General features: G+C 47.6%; 1 protein-coding gene across 5 annotated transcripts in view; it reads right to left on the bottom strand.

The window, feature by feature from the left end:
• The window catches only part of RAPH1 (Ras association (RalGDS/AF-6) and pleckstrin homology domains 1), a 159,241-nt gene that overhangs the window by 14,303 nt on the left and 125,355 nt on the right, over positions 1 to 19,583 (bottom strand). For all 5 annotated transcript variants that reach the window (XM_077271979.1, XM_077271981.1, XM_077271982.1 and 2 more), the window contains 3 exons: positions 18,979 to 19,138; positions 16,362 to 16,483; positions 1,681 to 1,746 (listed from right to left, as the gene is read on the bottom strand). In XM_077271979.1, the coding sequence (XP_077128094.1) occupies positions 1,681 to 1,746; positions 16,362 to 16,483; positions 18,979 to 19,138 (348 nt within the window). The remainder of the gene's footprint in view (positions 1 to 1,680; positions 1,747 to 16,361; positions 16,484 to 18,978; positions 19,139 to 19,583) is intronic.

Genomic DNA, 19,583 nt, shown 5'->3' with positions numbered 1-19,583 from the left:
CTGATAGTTTGTATTCTATAATACTCTCTCAGCTTTATAGTCACACACAGGGACTTTATGAAGTTTATAGTGAATGTTCCCATTGCTGGATCTTACACAGCTGAAGGATTTAATCCTTTCCTCCCTGATAGGATTTAGGGGGAACAAAACACCATTTGCCACCCTACCATGACAGCAGCACAAACCCTTTAAAAACCAGAGCGTTTCATAGTAAAGACTGCTTTCACACCCCATTGAACAATTAAATGTCCAAGCCCCAAGTTCAGTTCTCCCTAGCTTTTCCCCAGGTATGGCATTGTGTGCTGCGTTACCTGCAGAACACAACAGACCGCATAGTCATGTCACACATATTTCGTTATAGCCCCTTCCCTTTGATATTATATTCCATAGCTGTAACACATTGCAGCTGTCTTTACTTTCTGCATTTTTCTTTATGAGAAGTTAATAAAAGTCTGTTTGCCAGACGAAAAACAATTGGCTAGAGAGGATAAAATGCAACTGTGTGAAAAAGCACAGACACCGTCTCTCCCTTGCTATCCAGATGTGCCTTTGTGCATTTCAACAAAGAGAAGTAAAAAGGTGTCCATCATTACTGATCTGCTGTATAGTGTTGGAGATCTTGAACTTAGCAGAGATCCAAGATCCTATCCCAATGTGTAATAGGTGTAATGATAATAATATCAGCAAATACCTCCAATTAGAAATATAGTATAGTCCTTCTGATAACCTATGTTTCTTACCCCATGTGCAGGGCATTGCAATAGCTTAGGTATCCACGGTTACGGCCACTAACAACGAACTGTCACTATTTGAGTGGTCATAACTATGGATACCTGAGCTACTGCAATACCCTGCACATGGGGTAAGCGACATAGCGAATCAGAAGAACTATTCTTATTATTATTACACCTACTACATATTGAGATAGTATTATGGAGATGGAAATACCCCTTTAAGCTCCCCATTTACATTCAACTAATATCAGCAGCACCAGGCGATATTGACTGGTTAGCAGACACTCCAATGGACACAGCCAAGCGATTGTTGGGGGAGATGTCGATTGGGCTTGTCCGATTATCGATCACTTTCGTCTCTCGGAGATCAGCCACTGGTAGTGATGTGTGTTGCCGGCTTTCTCGTAGAAAACACAGGAGCACTCAGCTGAATGAGAGCTCATGTGTATGGCCAAGAGGACGGTTGTCACACGATCACTTGGCCAACAGCCATCTAATGTGTTTGGGGGCGTCAAGCATCTCGTCAGTCCTCAGTTAAAAAAATAAAAAAAAATACTTATTGAAAAACCTTTAACAGATAAAAAATTAATGTTTAATTTCAGACCCCTACGTGGCGCCGCTTAAGGGTACAAAGAAGGTATTTTGATATTTTACCCAACCAACACGTAGCAGGTTATGGGTTACACAGAGGAATGATGGTGGGCATAAATACATCACATTTTATACAGCTGTAGAAAAAAAGAAAATCATCCACAGAAGAAACAGATCATTATGGTAAATTATACATGTGCTTAGGAGGACAGAGAGGATGACATTGATGATGGGATGAGCAGCACTTTTGACAATTGATATTTTACAAAGTATAGAATAGAGGGAAACATAATTTGATTGACAGGATGAAAACTTTTATGACTGGCCATGAAGGTGTTAGAATATTGGCACTCGCCTCTAATAAGACTTCCTTATTTCTGTCAGCCATCTCCAAAGTCTCTTTTCTTCCTAAAAGATAGTTCTGAAAGAAAGAAAAAATATGAGTCATGAGTCCTTCTGCATTTTGGATGAAGGATTAAGCAAAAATAAAAAGTTATTTATACAGCAACCCACACGTGCAATATGCCAAAATCAAGAATGATGAAGGGTTACATATATGCACTGGAATTATTCTTTCTACAGGGTGGCATAACAGCCAGATGGAATCCGGGAACAGGTCGGCTGGCTACCCACAGGGGCACAAGTCGGCCGGCTGGCTACCCACAGGGGCACAAGTTGGCCGGCTGGCTACCCACAGGGGCACAAGTCGGCCGGCTGGCTACCCACAGGGGCACAAGTCGGCCGGCTGGCTACCCACAGGGGCACAAGTCGGCCGGCTGGCTACCCACAGGGGCACAAGTCGGCCGGCTGGCTACCCACAGGGGCAAAAGGAACTTGACTTTCCCCTCTCCAGTCTATCCTTAAAGGGAACCTGTCACCCCCAAAATTGAAGGTGAGCTAAGCCCACCAGCATCAGGGGCTTATCTACAGCATTCTGGACTGCTGTAGATAAGCCCCCGATGTATCCTGAAAGGTAAGAAAAAGAGGTTAGATTATACTCACCCAGGGGCGGTCCTGCTGTGGTCCGGGTCCAATGGGCGTCGCGGTCCAGCGCCTCCCATCTTCTTACGATGACATCCTCTTCTTGTCTTCACACTGCGGCTCCGGCGCAGGCGGACTTTGTCTGACCTGTTGAGGGCAGAGCAAAGTACTGTAGTGCGCAGGTACTGGGCCTCTCTGACCTTTCCCGGCACCTGCGCACTGCAGTACTTTGCTCTGCCCTCAACAGGTCAGACAAAGTACGCCTGCGCCGAAGCCGCAGCATGAATGCAAGAAGAATCGTAAGAAGATGGGAGGCCCCGGACCGAACCGCGACACCCATCAGACCGGACCGCCCCTGGGTGAGTATAATCTAACCTCTTTTTCTCATCTTTCAGGATACATCGGGGGCTTATCTACAGCATTCCACAATGCTGTAGATAAGCCCCTGATGCTGGTGGGCTTAGCTCACCTTCGATTTTGGGGGTGACAGGTTCCCTTTAATACAGCAGCCAGGGTCATCTATCTGGCTAATTGGGACTCGGACGCCTCCGCTCTGTGCCAGTCATTACACTGGCTGCCCATACATTATAGGATCCAATTTAAACGGCTTGTTCTCATCCACAAAGCTCTCCACAGTGTTATCCCCCTACATCTCCTCCCTCATTTGTTTTGTTCACCTAACCGATTGTTACGCTCCGCAAGCGACTTTCGACTAACATTCGCACTAATCCATACCTCCCACTCCCTGCTCAAGACTTCTCACGAGCTGCTCCAATCCTCTGGAATGTTCTGCCCCAAGAAATCAGGACTAACCACAACTTATACAGTTTTAGACAACACTTCAATTTCTATTCCTTAACTTTATAAAAAAAACTGCCTCCCAAATGACACACATAAAACCAGAAGCGGCCACGATTTGGCTGGTTGGCCGGCCCTTACTACACCCTCCGGGGCCTTTCTGAAACTCAAGAACCTCTTGTTCATTCTATTCGCCTCCTAGCCCATCACACATTTCTCGGGATCACTCCTTCTCCTTAGCACTTCTCTTGATCTTTCTTTATGGCTTTGTATCTCATCTTATGCATTGTGACACTGAACCTTCATGATCTCTTTCTGAAATCTTACACCGGTTATTGTCAGCGAGTATAAAGCCTCCAGCATGTTCTCCTTTACGCTTATCACACATTATCATAGCCTTAATGAATCTGCAGAGAAAAAGCTGCAAAATTGTGAATATTGTGCAGAACTTTATGGATTACTGTAACTACAGCTGCATCTTACATTATAATGTATATTATGGTCCTGATATACTGAAAACTAGCGCATGTAATGTCGTATCAACCTTACTAAGATTTCCACCATATTTTCCATCCAAACAGTCACTTCTGAAAGTATAATAATAATTTTAGCAAACACTTCCAATTAGAAATGTAGTATAGTTCTTCTGATTTGCTATGTTGCTTCCCCCATGTGCAGGACATTGTAGAAGCTTAGGTATCCATGGTTACGACCACTCATATAGTAACAGTTAGTTAGACAGTTATTAGTGGTCATAACCATTGATACCCAAGCTGCACATGGGATAAGCGACATAGTGAATCAGGAGAACTATACTACATTTCTAAATGGAGGTATTTGCCAATGTTATTAATATTACACCTACTACATATTGGAGTAAGATCTTGGAGATTTAAATACCTCCGACATTCAATCTGCATGTGAATACACTCATTTCTTGCGAATGCAGACACCCATAGAAGATATAAAGGTGTCAATGGAAATACCTAGCTGCTCATATATATGATTTGGTGGGGGAGTGTTGGGGTTTTGATTTTACTAACAAATTTCATTAAAATTGCAATAATTTGAATAGGCAATTAGGAGGACTTCTGCCAAATGAAACTGCTAGCTGTATTAGCAAATGGAGGCATTTTTATCTTTCTACATAATAGTCTTCATCACGGAGACAAGGAAGGGACATAAGATTACAGTGTACAAAAAATAGAGATGATGAATCATTTGTACAAAAAGAATGATGCTTAAATAGAAAGAGAAGAATCAGAGCCATCTTTATTTCTAATGATCTTACTGGAATAATCAAATGGAGCTGGCAGCTGGGCTGGAGTCACAGCCGAGGCGCCTCCATTGTACTGGAGCAGCTTTATCGCTGCGGCCTTGTTTCATAGGACGGCTCTTTCCGGCAGGCAGCTTCATTGTTCCTGGAAGCTAGAATCACACAGAGCCTTGGTGTCTCCATTACCGGCGGAGTGAGCTGCAATGCTCCACACATTGCAGGGGTCAGGGGAACGGGAAAATCCCAAACCCCGGGTGCTACATAGCGAGCAGCAGAAAGAAAGCGCTAATTCCTCCGGCCAGAATGTGCGCGCGCCTCCATTTCTCCTGACATTCATGGCACCTCAGCACTCTGATAGGAAAGCCCCTCTGTGCTAGGTAGAGGAGGACTAGCCAGGTACTACACAGCCACAAGTATTCCCTGCCCGTTATTCTATAGAGCTGAGGCGGAGAACCAGCAATGTGCACAGATGCAAATAAAGAAACCTTCCAAGGATATTAATAGTTATCTCGAGATCAGTGTTAGCAGGCAGATCGAAGAGTACTGTGTTCAAAACAAGAAAAAAAAATCGGAAAAGGGGATTCTAGAATAAACTATCATTTACATAAAAAAGTGGGGATTGTTCTCAACGCACAGCTCAGCGGCACTAATTCTCCATCAGTTACGTGGATCCACGAGCTGCAGGTATCAGGCACTGGCTGTATCATCTCAGTCAGGTATGTGCGGAGACTAGCGGGACAGGGGGGTCCCCGCAGCTGCTCCCCGCCCGCTGTCAATGACTGACAAGTCCTACTTTATACAAGCATGCAGGGAGACACCGGCTAGAATACTTTCCAGGCGCAAATCCATTTTCAATTAGATCATTAATTGAGACCTTAGAGGGAATCTGTCAGCAGGTTTTTGCTACCTCATCTGAGAGCAGCATAAATGTAGGAAGAGAGACCCTGATTCCAGCGATGTATCACTTAATTTACTGGGTGCAGCAGTTGTGACGCAGAGTTCTTACATGTAGCATGAAGCAGAGCTGAGAAACCTAACCCAGCCCCCACCAGGCTCTGTATGTACGGTACATTGTCTATTGACAGGGAGCTGCTTATCGGAGGACAGGGCGTGGTCAGACAACTTGGCACAAGGCAGCTAGTCAGGGCAATGATAGTCTCCTTTTGATAAAACCTTCATTCTAAGTAAACAACAGCACCCCGCCTAATAAATCACATCACTGAAATCTGTTATACCCTCTATCTCCTGATGTCTTCAGATTACATAGAAAAAAAAGCTGCTGACAGATTCCCTTCAAAGTGGTTATCCACTACTTTGATATTGATGACCTACTCACAAAATAGGTCTTTAATATCAGATCAGTAGGAGGTGTGACACTTGGCACCCGTCAATCATCAGTAGGAGGTGTGACACTTGGCACCTGTCAATCATCTGTATTCTTCATATATGGCAGCTGGATGTAAACAGTTAATGGAGCGGAGCAGCACAGCACCATACACAGTGTAGGCCTGAAGCCAAGAACTGCACATCAGCTCCTATTCAACTGCATAGGAGATGAGGTGCAGTTCCCTGCTATACCTTTTATTCTTAAGGCATCTATGGGGACTTTACTAACAAAACATTTAGGACGTTTAGGTGATTGAGAAGGGGCTGCCTGAGTAGTGAACAACCCCTTTAATTACAGGTACACTTAAAACAATAGTTTTCTATTCCATGTATACAACTAATCTATTATATGCAATGTTACCTATTCTACAACTAACAATTACTTGGCGACCAAATTTCCAAAGTTAATTTCCACAATCGTTACTCTCCCCACACTCCTATTCTCCTGCATTATCACAGGACCACCATAACACAATGTGTCAATTCCTCAGCAGCAGGGTTACCTGACCTGTGGCTCCCAGGTTCCAGCTGTGTGTCCCCCAGGCCCCCGCCGTGTGGCTCCCAGGCTCCTCGCCGTGTGGCTCCCAGGCCCCCCCGCCGTGTGGCTCCCAGGACACCCCGCCGTGTGGCTCCCAGGTCCCCCCTCCGTGTGGCTCCCAGGACACCCTGCCGTGTAGCTCCCACCCCCCCCACCCCTCCTTTTGGCTCCCAGCTCCCCCCCTCCGTGTAACTCCCAGGCCCCCCTCCGTGTGGCTCCCAGGCCCCCCTCCGTGTGGCTCCCAGGCCCCCCCGCCGTGTGGCTCCCAGGCCCCCCCGCCGTGTGGCTCCCAGGCCCCCCCCGCCGTGTGGCTCCCAGGCCCCCCCGCCGTGTGGCTCCCAGGACACCCCGCCGTGTGGCTCCCAGGTCCCCCCTCCGTGTGGCTCCCAGGACACCCTGCCGTGTAGCTCCCACCCCCCCCACCCCTCCTTTTGGCTCCCAGCTCCCCCCCTCCGTGTAACTCCCAGGCCCCCCTCCGTGTGGCTCCCAGGCCCCCCTCCGTGTGGCTCCCAGGCCCCCCGCCGTGTGGCTCCCAGGCCCCCCCGCCGTGTGGCTCCCAGGCCCCCCCGCCGTGTGGCTCCCAGGCCCCCCCGCCGTGTGGCTCCCAGGCCCCCCCGCCGTGTGGCTCCCAGGCCCCCAGCCGTGTAACTCCCAGGCCCCCCTCCGTGTGGCTCCCAGGCCCCCCTCCGTGTGGCTCCCAGGCCCCCCGCCGTGTGGCTCCCAGGCCCCCCTCCGTGTGGCTCCCAGGCCCCCCGCCGTGTGGCTCCCAGGCCCCCCCGCCGTGTGGCTCCCAGGCCCCCAGCCCTGTAACTCCCAGGCCCCCCTCCGTGTGGCTCCCAGGCCCCCCTCCGTGTGGCTCCCAGGCCCCCCTCCGTGTGGCTCCCAGGCCCCCCGCCGTGTGGCTCCCAGGCCCCCCGCCGTGTGGCTCCCAGGCCCCCCGCCGTGTGGCTCCCAGGCCCCCCGCCGTGTGGCTCCCAGGCCCCCCGCCGTGTGGCTCCCAGGCCCCCCTCCGTGTGGCTCCCAGGCCCCCCGCCGTGTGGCTCCCAGGCCCCCCGCCGTGTGGCTCCCAGGCCCCCCGCCGTGTGGCTCCCAGGCCCCCCTCCGTGTGGCTCCCAGGCCCCCCGCCGTGTGGCTCCCAGGCCCCCCTCCGTGTGGCTCCCAGGCCCCCCGCCGTGTGGCTCCCAGGCCCCCCGCCGTGTGGCTCCCAGGCCCCCCGCCGTGTGGCTCCCAGGCCCCCCGCCGTGTGGCTCCCAGGCCCCCTGCCGTGTGGCTCCCAGGCCCCCCTCCGTGTGGCTCCCAGGCCCTCCCACCGTGTGGCTCCCAGGCCCCCTGCCGTGTGGCTCCCAGGCCCCCCTCCGTGTGGCTCCCAGGCCCCCCGCCGTGTGGCTCCCAGGCCCCCCGCCGTGTGGCTCCCAGGCCCCCCGCCGTGTGGCTCCCAGGCCCCCCGCCGTGTGGCTCCCAGGCCCCCCCGCTGTGTGGCTCCCGGGCCCCTGATTCCACAGTGTGTTAGTGTCAGAGCAGACAGAAACCAGCTGGACGAAAAGGATGAGGAATAGCTGTGAAGCGGTTATGGCTGCCTCCTGATGTAGTGGTGCACTCAGCATTGCAGCACAGTGAGGAGTCACAAGCAGCAGTCTCACTATAGAGCAGAGAGGAGCACAGGGCAGATCTAGTGCTGTCTCCATGGCCTGCCAGCTGCTATTACCAGCCCATGCGGGCACAGACTGCCGTCAGCAGCAGGAGGCTGGTTCTATCCATAACATCTAATGCTGCTGACTAGCGACAGAAGCTGGTGCTGGACCCCGGTGGGGCCAGAACCTGATGAGTTTATGTTATGTACTTTGCACACTTTGGGGACGACGTTACTAAAGTGGAAATCCCTTTAAGAATAGCAGAACTAAGAATTAGTGATCTGACGGGGACACTATTATCTTTCTGTCACTTCTGTGTGAGAAATTCGATAATAATATGTGCATCGGACGCAGGGATGAGATTGATGTAGGGCAGTATCCGCGAGGCAGAATTCAGACGTCCATGTATCACAGTCCGAGGACAGACTGCAGAGCACGGACTGGCCACGGGGCCCCTGACCCAAACTTGACAACTTCCTATCTGCCCCATACCTCCCAAAAGTCCCGGATCCAGTGGGGCTGTCCTGAATTTGGTGGGCACTCTCGCTAGAAGTAGGGGGCCATGTCCCGACTTCAGCTGTATCTGCTTTCTAAGTAAATGGATACCGCTGCATATAACAAAGGCGCAGGGAACCATCAGATCCTCCTCCACCATTGCTGGAGATCCTGCCACGGCCCTGGGGTGCTTTGAGCCCAATATGAGAAAGTCGCAATGTCTTGTTGTTGCCACGTGACTCTCTCACATGACCTATAGATGCTGGCGGGATATTCACTCCGTGCATAGACTGAACAGTGGAGGAAAGTGCAATAGCCAAGCAGTGGAAACGAGGGGCAGGACACGTGCAGGGTGTGTGTATGTGCTGAAGCAGCAGAGCTGTGTGTACACTGTGGGGACATCATACTGAATGGAGGGCACTGTGGGGGCCATGATTAATGTGTGCGAATACACACGGGCTTCACTAGTACCAATACTTCTCTGTGGGCACATATAAAGGAGTTTAAGGGTGAGGTTACTGACTCCACGTAAAATAAATCTTGCCACGCCAGTGTGTGTCCCTGTTTCTATCTTTCACAGTTGGGCGGTATGTACGGTATATCCCTATGAGGCTGTCGGATTCAGGAGACTCCATGCATCACAGACCGTGCTCAGACTGTAAAACACAGATGGCTAAAATCCGAAGATAGTGCTCATTCGGACATTCATATATCATGGTCCGAAACCGACATTTACGGACTGACTGCGAGCCTCCTATCTTGACCCAACAGGCTTATATAAGCATATGGGGCTGATGAATTTGGCTCAGGAATCCAGTGGTCTGTCCGAAAAATTACGGTGTGACTGTGATGTCTTAATTCAGCCTTACATGTATTTTGGCCCATGTACTATAAAATGTTAGCCTTTGTGCTGGGCAAAAATCACAGAAGACAGTACTCCGGTCACATTTACAGGCCTGACTAATGCAAGGAAATAGACGGTTCCTGCACCCGTCTACTATGTGGACAATCAGAGGGAGCTGCACACAGAACATGTCAAGCTCTAAATGCGCGGACATGACTGGCCCAAGATTTACAAGAGTCGTCTGAATGTAGCATAGGAAAGAGTAGTAGATACACACGACCACTGACCCACAGTAACCCAGAATAACCCTCTAACAACTAATGACTACAGAGCCATGATTGTGAAGAAATCAGAAGCCATATTACAGCCATCGATGGTGGCTCGCAACCGTCTCTCAGGGTAACTAATGTTGCGGAGCAATGCTCTGCAGCGATAGTGCACATAAGCTGTGCTCTGCGTCTGCTGAGCACAGGAAGAGCCATACTCCGTCTGCACTCAGCATCTGATTGGCCGAGCTCTGGTGCCTCCCACTGACTTGTGCCCTATAAACTGGAGTCTCTCACTGAGTAAAGTAAGAATAGAGCACAGCGCTCTGCCATTCAGCTGGCTCACACCCTGCTACCAGACTAAGGCACTTCTCCCCAGCCGCTAGCCGAGCCTGTCCCTAAGAGCGGAGCCCAGCTTCCCATAATGCAGCAGGAAACTAAGGCCCGCATCACCAAAGCCATTACATCAATCCTTTGAAAAGTCGCAAAATTTGGGACCAATGCAGAGTTTTGAAAAAATTATGACTTTTACAGTTTTCAAGACGATTTTATCCAGCTCTTCCAAAATGGACGCAGCTGAGGTGTGATAGGGGCATTGCGCCATAATTGGTCTGATTTATAACAAGCTGTGGGGTTTCTTATGCCCGGGATCTTACTCCGGTCCGGATTGGAGTAAGATTTCTTGCAGGGCACAGAGCGCACACCACTTGTCTGCATGCGCCAGACTCCAACATGCCCCTTCATCAAGAACATCGCCCGTCTTAATCAATCGGGGCTCAAGCGTCCATGAACCAAGCCAAATCATTAGCGGCCGAACCACTGCAGAGGTCACTGCAAAATCTACATGGGGAACATGTCAGATTCGCCACGGATTTTGTTGTTGCAGAATTGCCACAGACTTCGTTTCCCTCTCACATCATCAATTTACATCTACAATGTGCACAATAGAAATGCTGGAGAAGTATGTATATATATATGTGTGTATAATATATATATACATATACATATTACAAACCTAAAGTTTGGACACACCTCATTTAAAGATTTTTCTGTATTTTCATGACTATCAAAATTGTATGTGGAATTATATACTTAACAAAAAAGTGTGAAACAACTGAAATTATGTCTTCTATTCTAGGTTCTTCAAAGTAGCCACCTTTTGCTTTGATGACTGCTCTGCACACTCTTGGCATTCTCTTGATGAGCTTCAAGAGGTAGTCACCGGGAATGGTTTTCACTTCACAGGTGTGCCCTGTCAGGTTTAATAAGTGGGATTTCTTGCCTTATAAATGGGGTTGGGAACATCAGTTGTGTTGTGCAGAAGTCTGGTGGATACACAGCTGATAGTCCTACTGAATAGACTGCTAGAATTTGTATTATGGCAAGAAAAAAGCAGCTAAGTAAAGAAAAAGGAGTGGCCATCATTACTTTAAGAAATGAAGGTCAGTCAGTCAGTCCGAAAAATTGGGCAAACTTTGAAAGCGTCCCCAAGTGCAGTGGCAAAAACCATCAAGCGCTACAAAGAAACTGGCTCACATGAGGACCGCCCCAGGAAAGGAAGACCAAGAGTCACCTCTGCTTCTGAGGATAAGTTTATCTGAGTCACCAGCCTCAGAAATCGCAGGTTAACAGCAGCTCAGATTAGAGACCAGGTCAATGCCACACAGAGTTCTAGCAGCAGACACATCTCTTCAACAACTGTTAAGAGGAGACTTTGTGCAGCAGGCCTTCATGGTAACATAGCTGCTAGGAAACCACTGCTAAGGACAGACAACAAGCAGAAGAGACTTGTTTGGGCTAAAGAACACAAGGAATGGACATTAGACCAGTGGAAATCTGTGTTTTGGTCTGATGAGTCCAAATTTGAGATCTTTGGTTCCAACCACCTTGTCTTTGTGCGACGCAGAAAAGGTGAACGAATGGACTCTACATGCCTGGTTCCCACCGTGAAGCATGGAGGAGGAGGTGTGATGGTGTGGGGGTGCTTTGCTGGTAACACTGTTGGGGATTTATTCAAAATTGAAGGCATACTGAACCAGCATGGCTACCACAGCATCTTGCAGCTGCATGCTATTCCATCCGGTTTGCGTTTAGTTGGACCATCATTTATTTTTCAACAGGACAATGACCCCAAACACACCTCCAGGCTGTGTAAGGGCTATTTGACCAAGAAGGAGAGTGATGGGGTGCTACGCCAGATGACCTGGCCTCCACAGTCACCAGTCCTGAACCCAATCGCGATGGTTTGGGGTGAGCTGGACCGCAGAGTGAAGGCAAAAGGGCCAACAAGTGCTAAGCATCTCTGGGAACTCCTTCAAGATTGATGGAAGACCATTCCCGGTGATTACCTCTTGAAGCTCATTAAGAGTGTGCAAAGCAGTCATCAAAGCAAAAGGTGGCTACTTTGAAGAACCTAGAATATAAGACACAATTTCAGTTGTTTCACACTTTTTTGTTAAGTATGTAATTCCACATGTGTTAATTCATAGTTTTGATGCTGTAAGGACTATTCCTACTGAGTGTGTTGGAGGACACTCGCTTGGCCGCGATATTCAGCACACGGGCACGGGTTTTTAAAACAAAACAGTCCATACGGTTTATTATGCCTCATAAACCGTACCATGAGCAGTCCATTTACATACTGAACCCGGACATCACTTCAAGTTTCAGGCCCTTATTCTGTGGCAACTAAACACGCTGGTCCTCACTGACCAGTTGCCGTGGGTTACCACACAGTTCATGTTACAAGCACCAATAGTTCATGGAGGTACCTTATGGGAGCTCCTGCTCCTTCTGCTGACTCCTTGTCAGACCTCTCTCCTGGGGAAACTGCCTTACGGGGTTCACCAACTTGCCTGGCCGGCACACCTCAGTCAGTCCAGAGCCACCGAAGGCCGGTAGCTTCCCCAACACCGATCATCCAGGTCCACAGTCTCTCAGGTTCTCCAAGAAGACTCCACTCACAGGAGCTTCTAACACAGACTGTCCAGGACCATGATCACACTGTGGTCTTCAGAACGTCCATCCCACCTGGGACCGTCCAACCACAGAGGCATGTGGCCTGTCTGGGTGCTATTCAGGACTTAGTCCAACACCACAGGCCACCAGGTCCAAACCATGTGCTTTCCAGGAAGCCTCCTCCCAGGTCTTCCAACACAGGCTTCCAGGACCTTGCACTTGGACCTAACAGATCCAAACACTGGAACCACACAGGAACCACGTGACCCACACCCTGGCCACATTATGTACCCGTAAGCACACCCACAGTAATGGATCACCTGGGCTGGTCACGTGATCCTGACATCACTGCAGGTCGATTCTTATGGCCTCAATACGACTCCGTGCACATACCGGGGAGGTTCCCTGAAAAATGCACACAGGAAAATTGCACACAGAAAAATTGCCCACATGAAAAATGCACACAGGAAAAATGCACACAGGAAAATTCCCCACACGGAAAATTCCCCACACGGAAAATTCCCCACATGGAAAATTGACAATTACAGCATCACAAAAGTTTCAGATCTATGATATTTCAGGTGCAAGGTGAGGATGTTCACATAATATGTGATCAACTTGTGATTTACAGTTGACCTAGTGCAAAACTGCAAAAATGATGATCTGTGATTTGCAGCAGTCTGTCATTCTCAGCACTAGATAGATCTAGTCTGCTCTCTTCTCTCACTGATTCTGCCTTACTCCTCCCACCAGCCCAGAGCAGCAGCACATGCAGAACCAGCAGCAGTGTGATCCAGAAGAGCCATCACTGCTATCAGTACCCACAAAAGAATCACTGCTGCTGGCAGAGATATTTGGTCCTGGAAGCCCAGAAGGCACAGCAGAAAGGTGAGATTCTGTCACTTGTACCACTTTGTGTTCTTGCTGAGAATGTATGATGTGCTTTTGCAGTGGAGTCCAATGGGCCCCAGTGCGAAATTTGACCCTTCCCCCCACACACACACACACATTGGTCAGATGTATGGGCCCCTGTAGTGTTCTAAATTCTATAAACATGTATGAATTGCCCCCCTCCCCCTTCATTATGTAGTAATGTCCCCCATACTGGTACATATGCCCATCATCCTGGTGAATATGTCTGCATCCTGGTATATATGTCCTAATGCTGGTGATTTACAGTACAATGTAAATCAATGTGAAAAAAAAAAAGCTGTGCACATGGTGCAGAAAAATCTGCGCAGAAATGCTGCAGATTTCAAAGAAGTGCATGTCACTTCTTTTGTGCGTTTCTGCAGCGTTTCTGCACCCCTCCATTAATAGAAATCTGCAGTGGTAAAAACTGCACAAAAACTGCACAAAAAATGCATAAAAAACGCACTAAAAACGCATAAAAAACGCACCTGTGGATTCTGCCAGGAGATGCAGATTTAGTGCAGAAAATTCTGCACCACATTTCCTACGTGTGCACATAGCCTAGGATTGGGGACCATGTAAACCAGGATAGGGACATATATACCAGAAAGGGGGCATAAATAACAGGATGGAGATCATGTGGACCATACATACTAGGATGGGGACCATATATACCAGCATTAGGACATATATACCAGGATGCAGACATATTCACCAGGATGATGGGCATATATACCAGTATGGGGGACATTACTACATAATGAAAGGGGGGGGGGGGGGGGGCAATTCATAAGTCTTTATAGAATTTAGAACACTACAGGGGCCCATACATCTGACCAACGTGTGTGTGTGTGTGGGGGGGGGAAGGGCCAAATTTCGCACTGGGGCCCATCGGACTCCACTGCAAAAGCACATCATACATTCTCAGCAAGAACACAAAGTGGTACAAGTGACAGAATCTCACCTTTCTGCGGTGCCTTCTGGGCTTCCAGGACCAAATATCTCTGCCAGCAGCAGTGATTCTTTTGTGGGTACTGATAGCAGTTATGGCTCCTCTGGATCACACTGCTGCTGGTTCTGCATGTGCTGCTGTTCTGGGCTGGTGGGAGGAGTAAGGCAGAATCAGTGAGAGAAGAGAGCAGACTAGATCTATCTATTGCTGAGAATGACAGACTGCTGCAAATCACAGATCATCATTTTTGCAGTTTTGCACTAGGTCAACTGTAAATCACAAGTTGATCACATATTATGTGAACATCTTCACCTTGCACCTGAAATATCATAGATCTGAAACTTTTGTGATGCTGTAATTGCCAATTTTCCGTGTGGGGAATTTTCCGTGTGGGGAATTTTCCGTGTGGGGAATTTTCCGTGTGGGGAATTTTCCTGTGTGCATTTTTCATGTGGGCAATTTTCCTGTGTGCAATTTTCCTGTGTGCATTTTTCTGGTCACCTACCGGGGAGACCATGCAGCGCCCCCTACCTGTTACAGGGGTCACTGCATCACAATGCCTTCAGTGTGAATGTACAATTTTGATAGTCATGAAAATACAGAAAAATCTTTAAATGAGAAGGTGTGTCCAAACTTTTGGTCTGTACTGTACATACATACATACATACATATATATATATATATATATATATATATATATATATAATGTGTATTTATATATTAATGTGTCTGTCAGCCTAGTGTCCAGAGGCTGGAGGCGCTACCAGGAGACAGGCCAGTACACCAGGAGACGTGGAGAGGGCAGTAGGAGGGCAACAACCCAGCAGCGGGACCGCTACCTCAGCCTTTGTGCAAGGAGGAACAGGAGGAGCACTGCCAGAGCCCTGCAAAATGACCTCCAGCAAACAAATGTGCATGTGTCTGCACAAACGGTTAGAAATCAACTCCATGAGGATGGTCTGAGTGTCCGACGTCCTCAGATGGGGGTTGTGCTCACAGCTCAACACCGTGCAGGACGCTTGGCATTTTCCACAGAGCACCAGGATTGGCAAATTCGCCACCTGCACCCTGTGCTCTTCACATGAAAGCAGATTCACACTGAGCACGTGACAGACGTGACAGTCTGGAGATGTCGTGGAGAGTGATCTGCTGCCTGCAACATCCTTCAGCATGACTGGTTTGGCAGTGGGTCAGTAATGGTGTAGGGTGGCATTTCTTTGAAGGGCTGCAGAGCCCTCCATGTGCTCGCCAGAGGTAGCCTGACTGCCATTAGGTACCGAGATGAGATCCTCAGACCCCTTGTGAGACCATATGCTGGTGCGGTTGGCCCTGGGTTCCTCCTAATGCAGGACGATGCCAGACCTCATGTGGCTGGAGTGTGTCAGCATTTCCTGCAAGATGAAGGCATTGAAGCTATGGACTAGCCTGCCTGGTTCCCAGACCTGAATCCGATTGAACACTTCTGGGACATCATGTCTTGCACCATCCAACGTCATGTTGCAGCACAGACTGTCCAGGAGTTGATGGATGCTTTAGTCCAGGTCTAGGAGGAGGTCCCTCAGGAGACCATCTGCCGCCTCATCAGGAGCATGCCCAGGCGTTGTAGGGAGATCATACAGGCACGTGGAGGCCACACACACTACTGAGCATCATTTCCTTGTCTTGAGGGCATTTCCACTGAAGTTGGGTCAGCCTGTAACTTCATTTTCCACTTTGATTTTGAACATCATTCCAACTCCAGACCTCCGTGGGATATTAGTTGTGATTTACGTTGATAATTTTTAGGTTTTATTGTTCTCAAGACATTCCACTATGTAATGAATAAAGATTTACAAGTGGAATATTTCATTCAGTGATATCTAGGATGTGGGATTTTAGTGTTTCCTTTATTTTTTGGAGCAGTGTATATATTTTACACACATATTTTATTATACACACACAGGTGTGAGAAGAAGAAATGCAGGGTACCCTGGAAACCCCCATGTGCATTATGTCTTACTTGTGGATTTTTGAACAGAGCGTACTTCTCGATGCGTTCCACAAACATCAGCTTGTTCTGGCTATCCCGAGTCCAGTTTAATAAGTTCTCAACTAGGTTTTCATGGTCTTCAAAGATCCGATCTGGGAGGAAGACAAAGTTAAAACAAGGTAATTATGACATATTGAAATGAAGAAAATGTGAAGCAATTGTTAATATCTATTAAATAATGTGTGGTTGCATTAAACAGAAACCTACCACTCACATCTGTACTACATTAAATATGTGCGGAAAATGTACAGAAGCGTTAATATTAGGAATGACTGTACCAAGAAAAAGCCCAATTAATACGGCACGTAGCATTCAGACAACAGGGCAATCTGCAGGGGACAAGGATTAACTAGCGGTTCTGAAAGGCTCGGCCAGGTCTGGATAATGCAGAGAGAGCAGCTGACTGACACTTTCCGTTAATTACCGTACATCTTTTATGGATTATGGGGAAAATGAAGCCATTTTATTTGGAGTACAGAACCTGTTCCACTATTTAAATGAATAAAATAAATAAATTACAGAAACCCCAAATCTCCAAGTACAAGCTTTATATCGGCCACTGCTATGGAAGCTCATACGCTTGGAAATTTAACACAGCGCTATCTTGTTCTTCCTAAATTTCAAGAAAAATAATGAAAATTAAATGGTGATCTTGACAAAAATAATAGTTAATAAAAGGCTCAAAATTTGATGTAAAAAATCAGTTTTTCTTATAGGAAGCAGATCAGAGTTTTTAAAGCAGATTTAAGATTACAGCAGTGACCCGGCAGCTGCAGGAAGGGCCAATGACACCAAGGGAGGAAGCCCCATAGAGAACCACATTCTTTCTGACAGGTCATGAACATGTCTGAAAACATCTGCAACAGAAAAAGCAACACCTAGGCAGGGTACCAGTGTGACCAGCCATGGCCACAGTACCTTTCCTGCCCCTCATATATGTGTCTGTATGACTGGGGCTCGCTCACACCAGGGTATATATCGGACGAGTGCCATCCGATGTTTTACTGCATAGCACACAGACCAATGTTATACTATGGGGCAGTGCCGATCGGTGTTTCTTTCTACAGATCATATTGGCCTGTGGGAAAAAACACAGAATACTGCAAGTAGTTCCGCAAATTGCATCACACTTACCCATTCAAGTCTATGGGTGCGTGGAAAACATCAGACTGCACTTTGATGTCATCCAAATGCAGTCCAAATTACGCAGACACAGACAATGGAGAAATTAAGTTCTCAGTCTTTTCCACACTTGTGATACCATACTCTCATCCAGGAGAATCTGATCACAGTAAATGGACACTGATTAAATTTTGATCAGAGTATGCACAGAATGAAAAGCTGCAAGTTAGGTGTGCAATTTTTTAGAGAACCGGAGAAAACTGGGACCGTAAGTGACTCTCCAGCGCCTGCACACACAAAAATTGAAGTCACTTCCATGAGAAAAGGTGGAACACAGGAAAGATGGCAGGCAAAATGCACAGGATTTCCATTGCACACCTGACGTCAAAGGTAAGCCGGGAAGAGGGGGGAAAAAGAAATCCAGTATAGTGAGAGAGGAGGCAGCTTTATCTTCTGGGCTCCATGTGCCCCATAGACTGGAAGCTCAAAAGAAAAAAGACGAATTTTAATGAACAAGGCATCATCCAGAAGGCAGACAGGTATTTATACAACCTGCATGCCCATATTAGTGAAAAACGCTCAAACGGGGCGACAGGGGCCCTTGTAAGGCATCATTCAGATGTCAGTGATTTTTTTTCACTTACGCAAAACTAAATTGGTTTTGGATCCAGACACCAGTTTTTACCATCAGTGTTTCATCAGTGGGCTGCACATATGGATAAATAAACTCCAAAGCTTCTGGTGTACACTGCGATGTTAATCACGGACAGCACACGGACGCCATTCGCATGCTATGATGGTCACAGACTTGCATTTGTACTTTCATCTGTGTCTCCGTGATTTTTGCACAGACACACGGTCGGCAAAAAAATATGGACATGTGAACAGCACAATATAATATAATGGGTGCGTGCTCTGTACATCAAAACTACAGAGAGAACGCGCACGTGACAAACAGAAGTGTGATTGAGGCCTAAGTCCAAGTGTCCATTTTTGCCATCATTATTACACCCGTTTCTCATGCATTAAAAAAAATAATGATCTTTGCTTCTCCTACCCATTAAGTAGTAAAATACTGACAGCATACGAATGACACGTTACTATTGTCTTCCTGGGGTGTAACAATATTGTATCTTACAGTTATTAGGTTCTTTAGAAGGACGTAGATCTGGGGATTTATTCTGACGGAATATAGGCTGAGCTGGATGGGCAATGTCTTTTTTCGGCCTTGCTAACTATGTTATCTATGTTACATCCATGTCCTAGACGTTTTTTTCCACAAGGCCACTGACTTGCATTGGCGAGTTTGCGCTGCAACAAAGATCAAAATAGGACATGTCTGGATTCTTTTTTTGGCTGACATTTGGTCTGAAAACAGGAAAAGAAAAATACTTGGTACTTTGGAGGAACCTTTACTATGCACAGGTACAATTATATACGTACTTATTATATTAGATCTACTAACCCATTTGTAGCTCCGAAATGGTCTCAACTAGTGACCAATCCAGGCTGTATCCACAGTGCGACTTGTCCATCAGATTGTCCAGCACCTGTCGTACCGTCTGTCTCTCGTCCACCATCATCGTCTTGGAGCTGTCATCTGACATGTGCACTCGGATCACCAGCTGTGGAAGCAATGAGATCAGTATCCAGCAGGATCCAGGTCCTCCCATGTTTTACATTCTGAATTATTTGCGTTTCTGGCTTGATGGAAATGCTGTTCCTAATTTGCTCTAGCAGCGTCTGCAGCGCGCTTCTTCCATGGAGATCAATGCGGCCTTGCTTGTACGTATGATGAGTTTAGTACAAAGTGATCCAAAACTAGTAATGCCAGCATCGAATCAAAGTCAAGGCTACTGACTGCACACGGATCGCGAGCTCAGAAGTGTAACTGACATTTGTAACAAATGCACAATTTCTACATTTCTAAATATAAAAACTAGTCCTCATCTGAAGTGCTTGCTTTGCTTTACACATCTAGGACTCTGAGCGGTAAAGTTTCCACTTATGGACAGAGCCCCGTCGTTAAAAAGACTTGTATGCCATACAATATTATAAATATGCAAAATG

The sequence above is a fragment of the Ranitomeya variabilis genome, chromosome 7 (genome assembly GCF_051348905.1).
Source record: "Ranitomeya variabilis isolate aRanVar5 chromosome 7, aRanVar5.hap1, whole genome shotgun sequence".
Classification (NCBI taxonomy): domain Eukaryota; kingdom Metazoa; phylum Chordata; class Amphibia; order Anura; family Dendrobatidae; genus Ranitomeya; species Ranitomeya variabilis.
The sequence above is the reverse complement of the archived record's forward strand: the minus strand, read 5'-3'. Positions and strand labels throughout refer to the sequence as shown.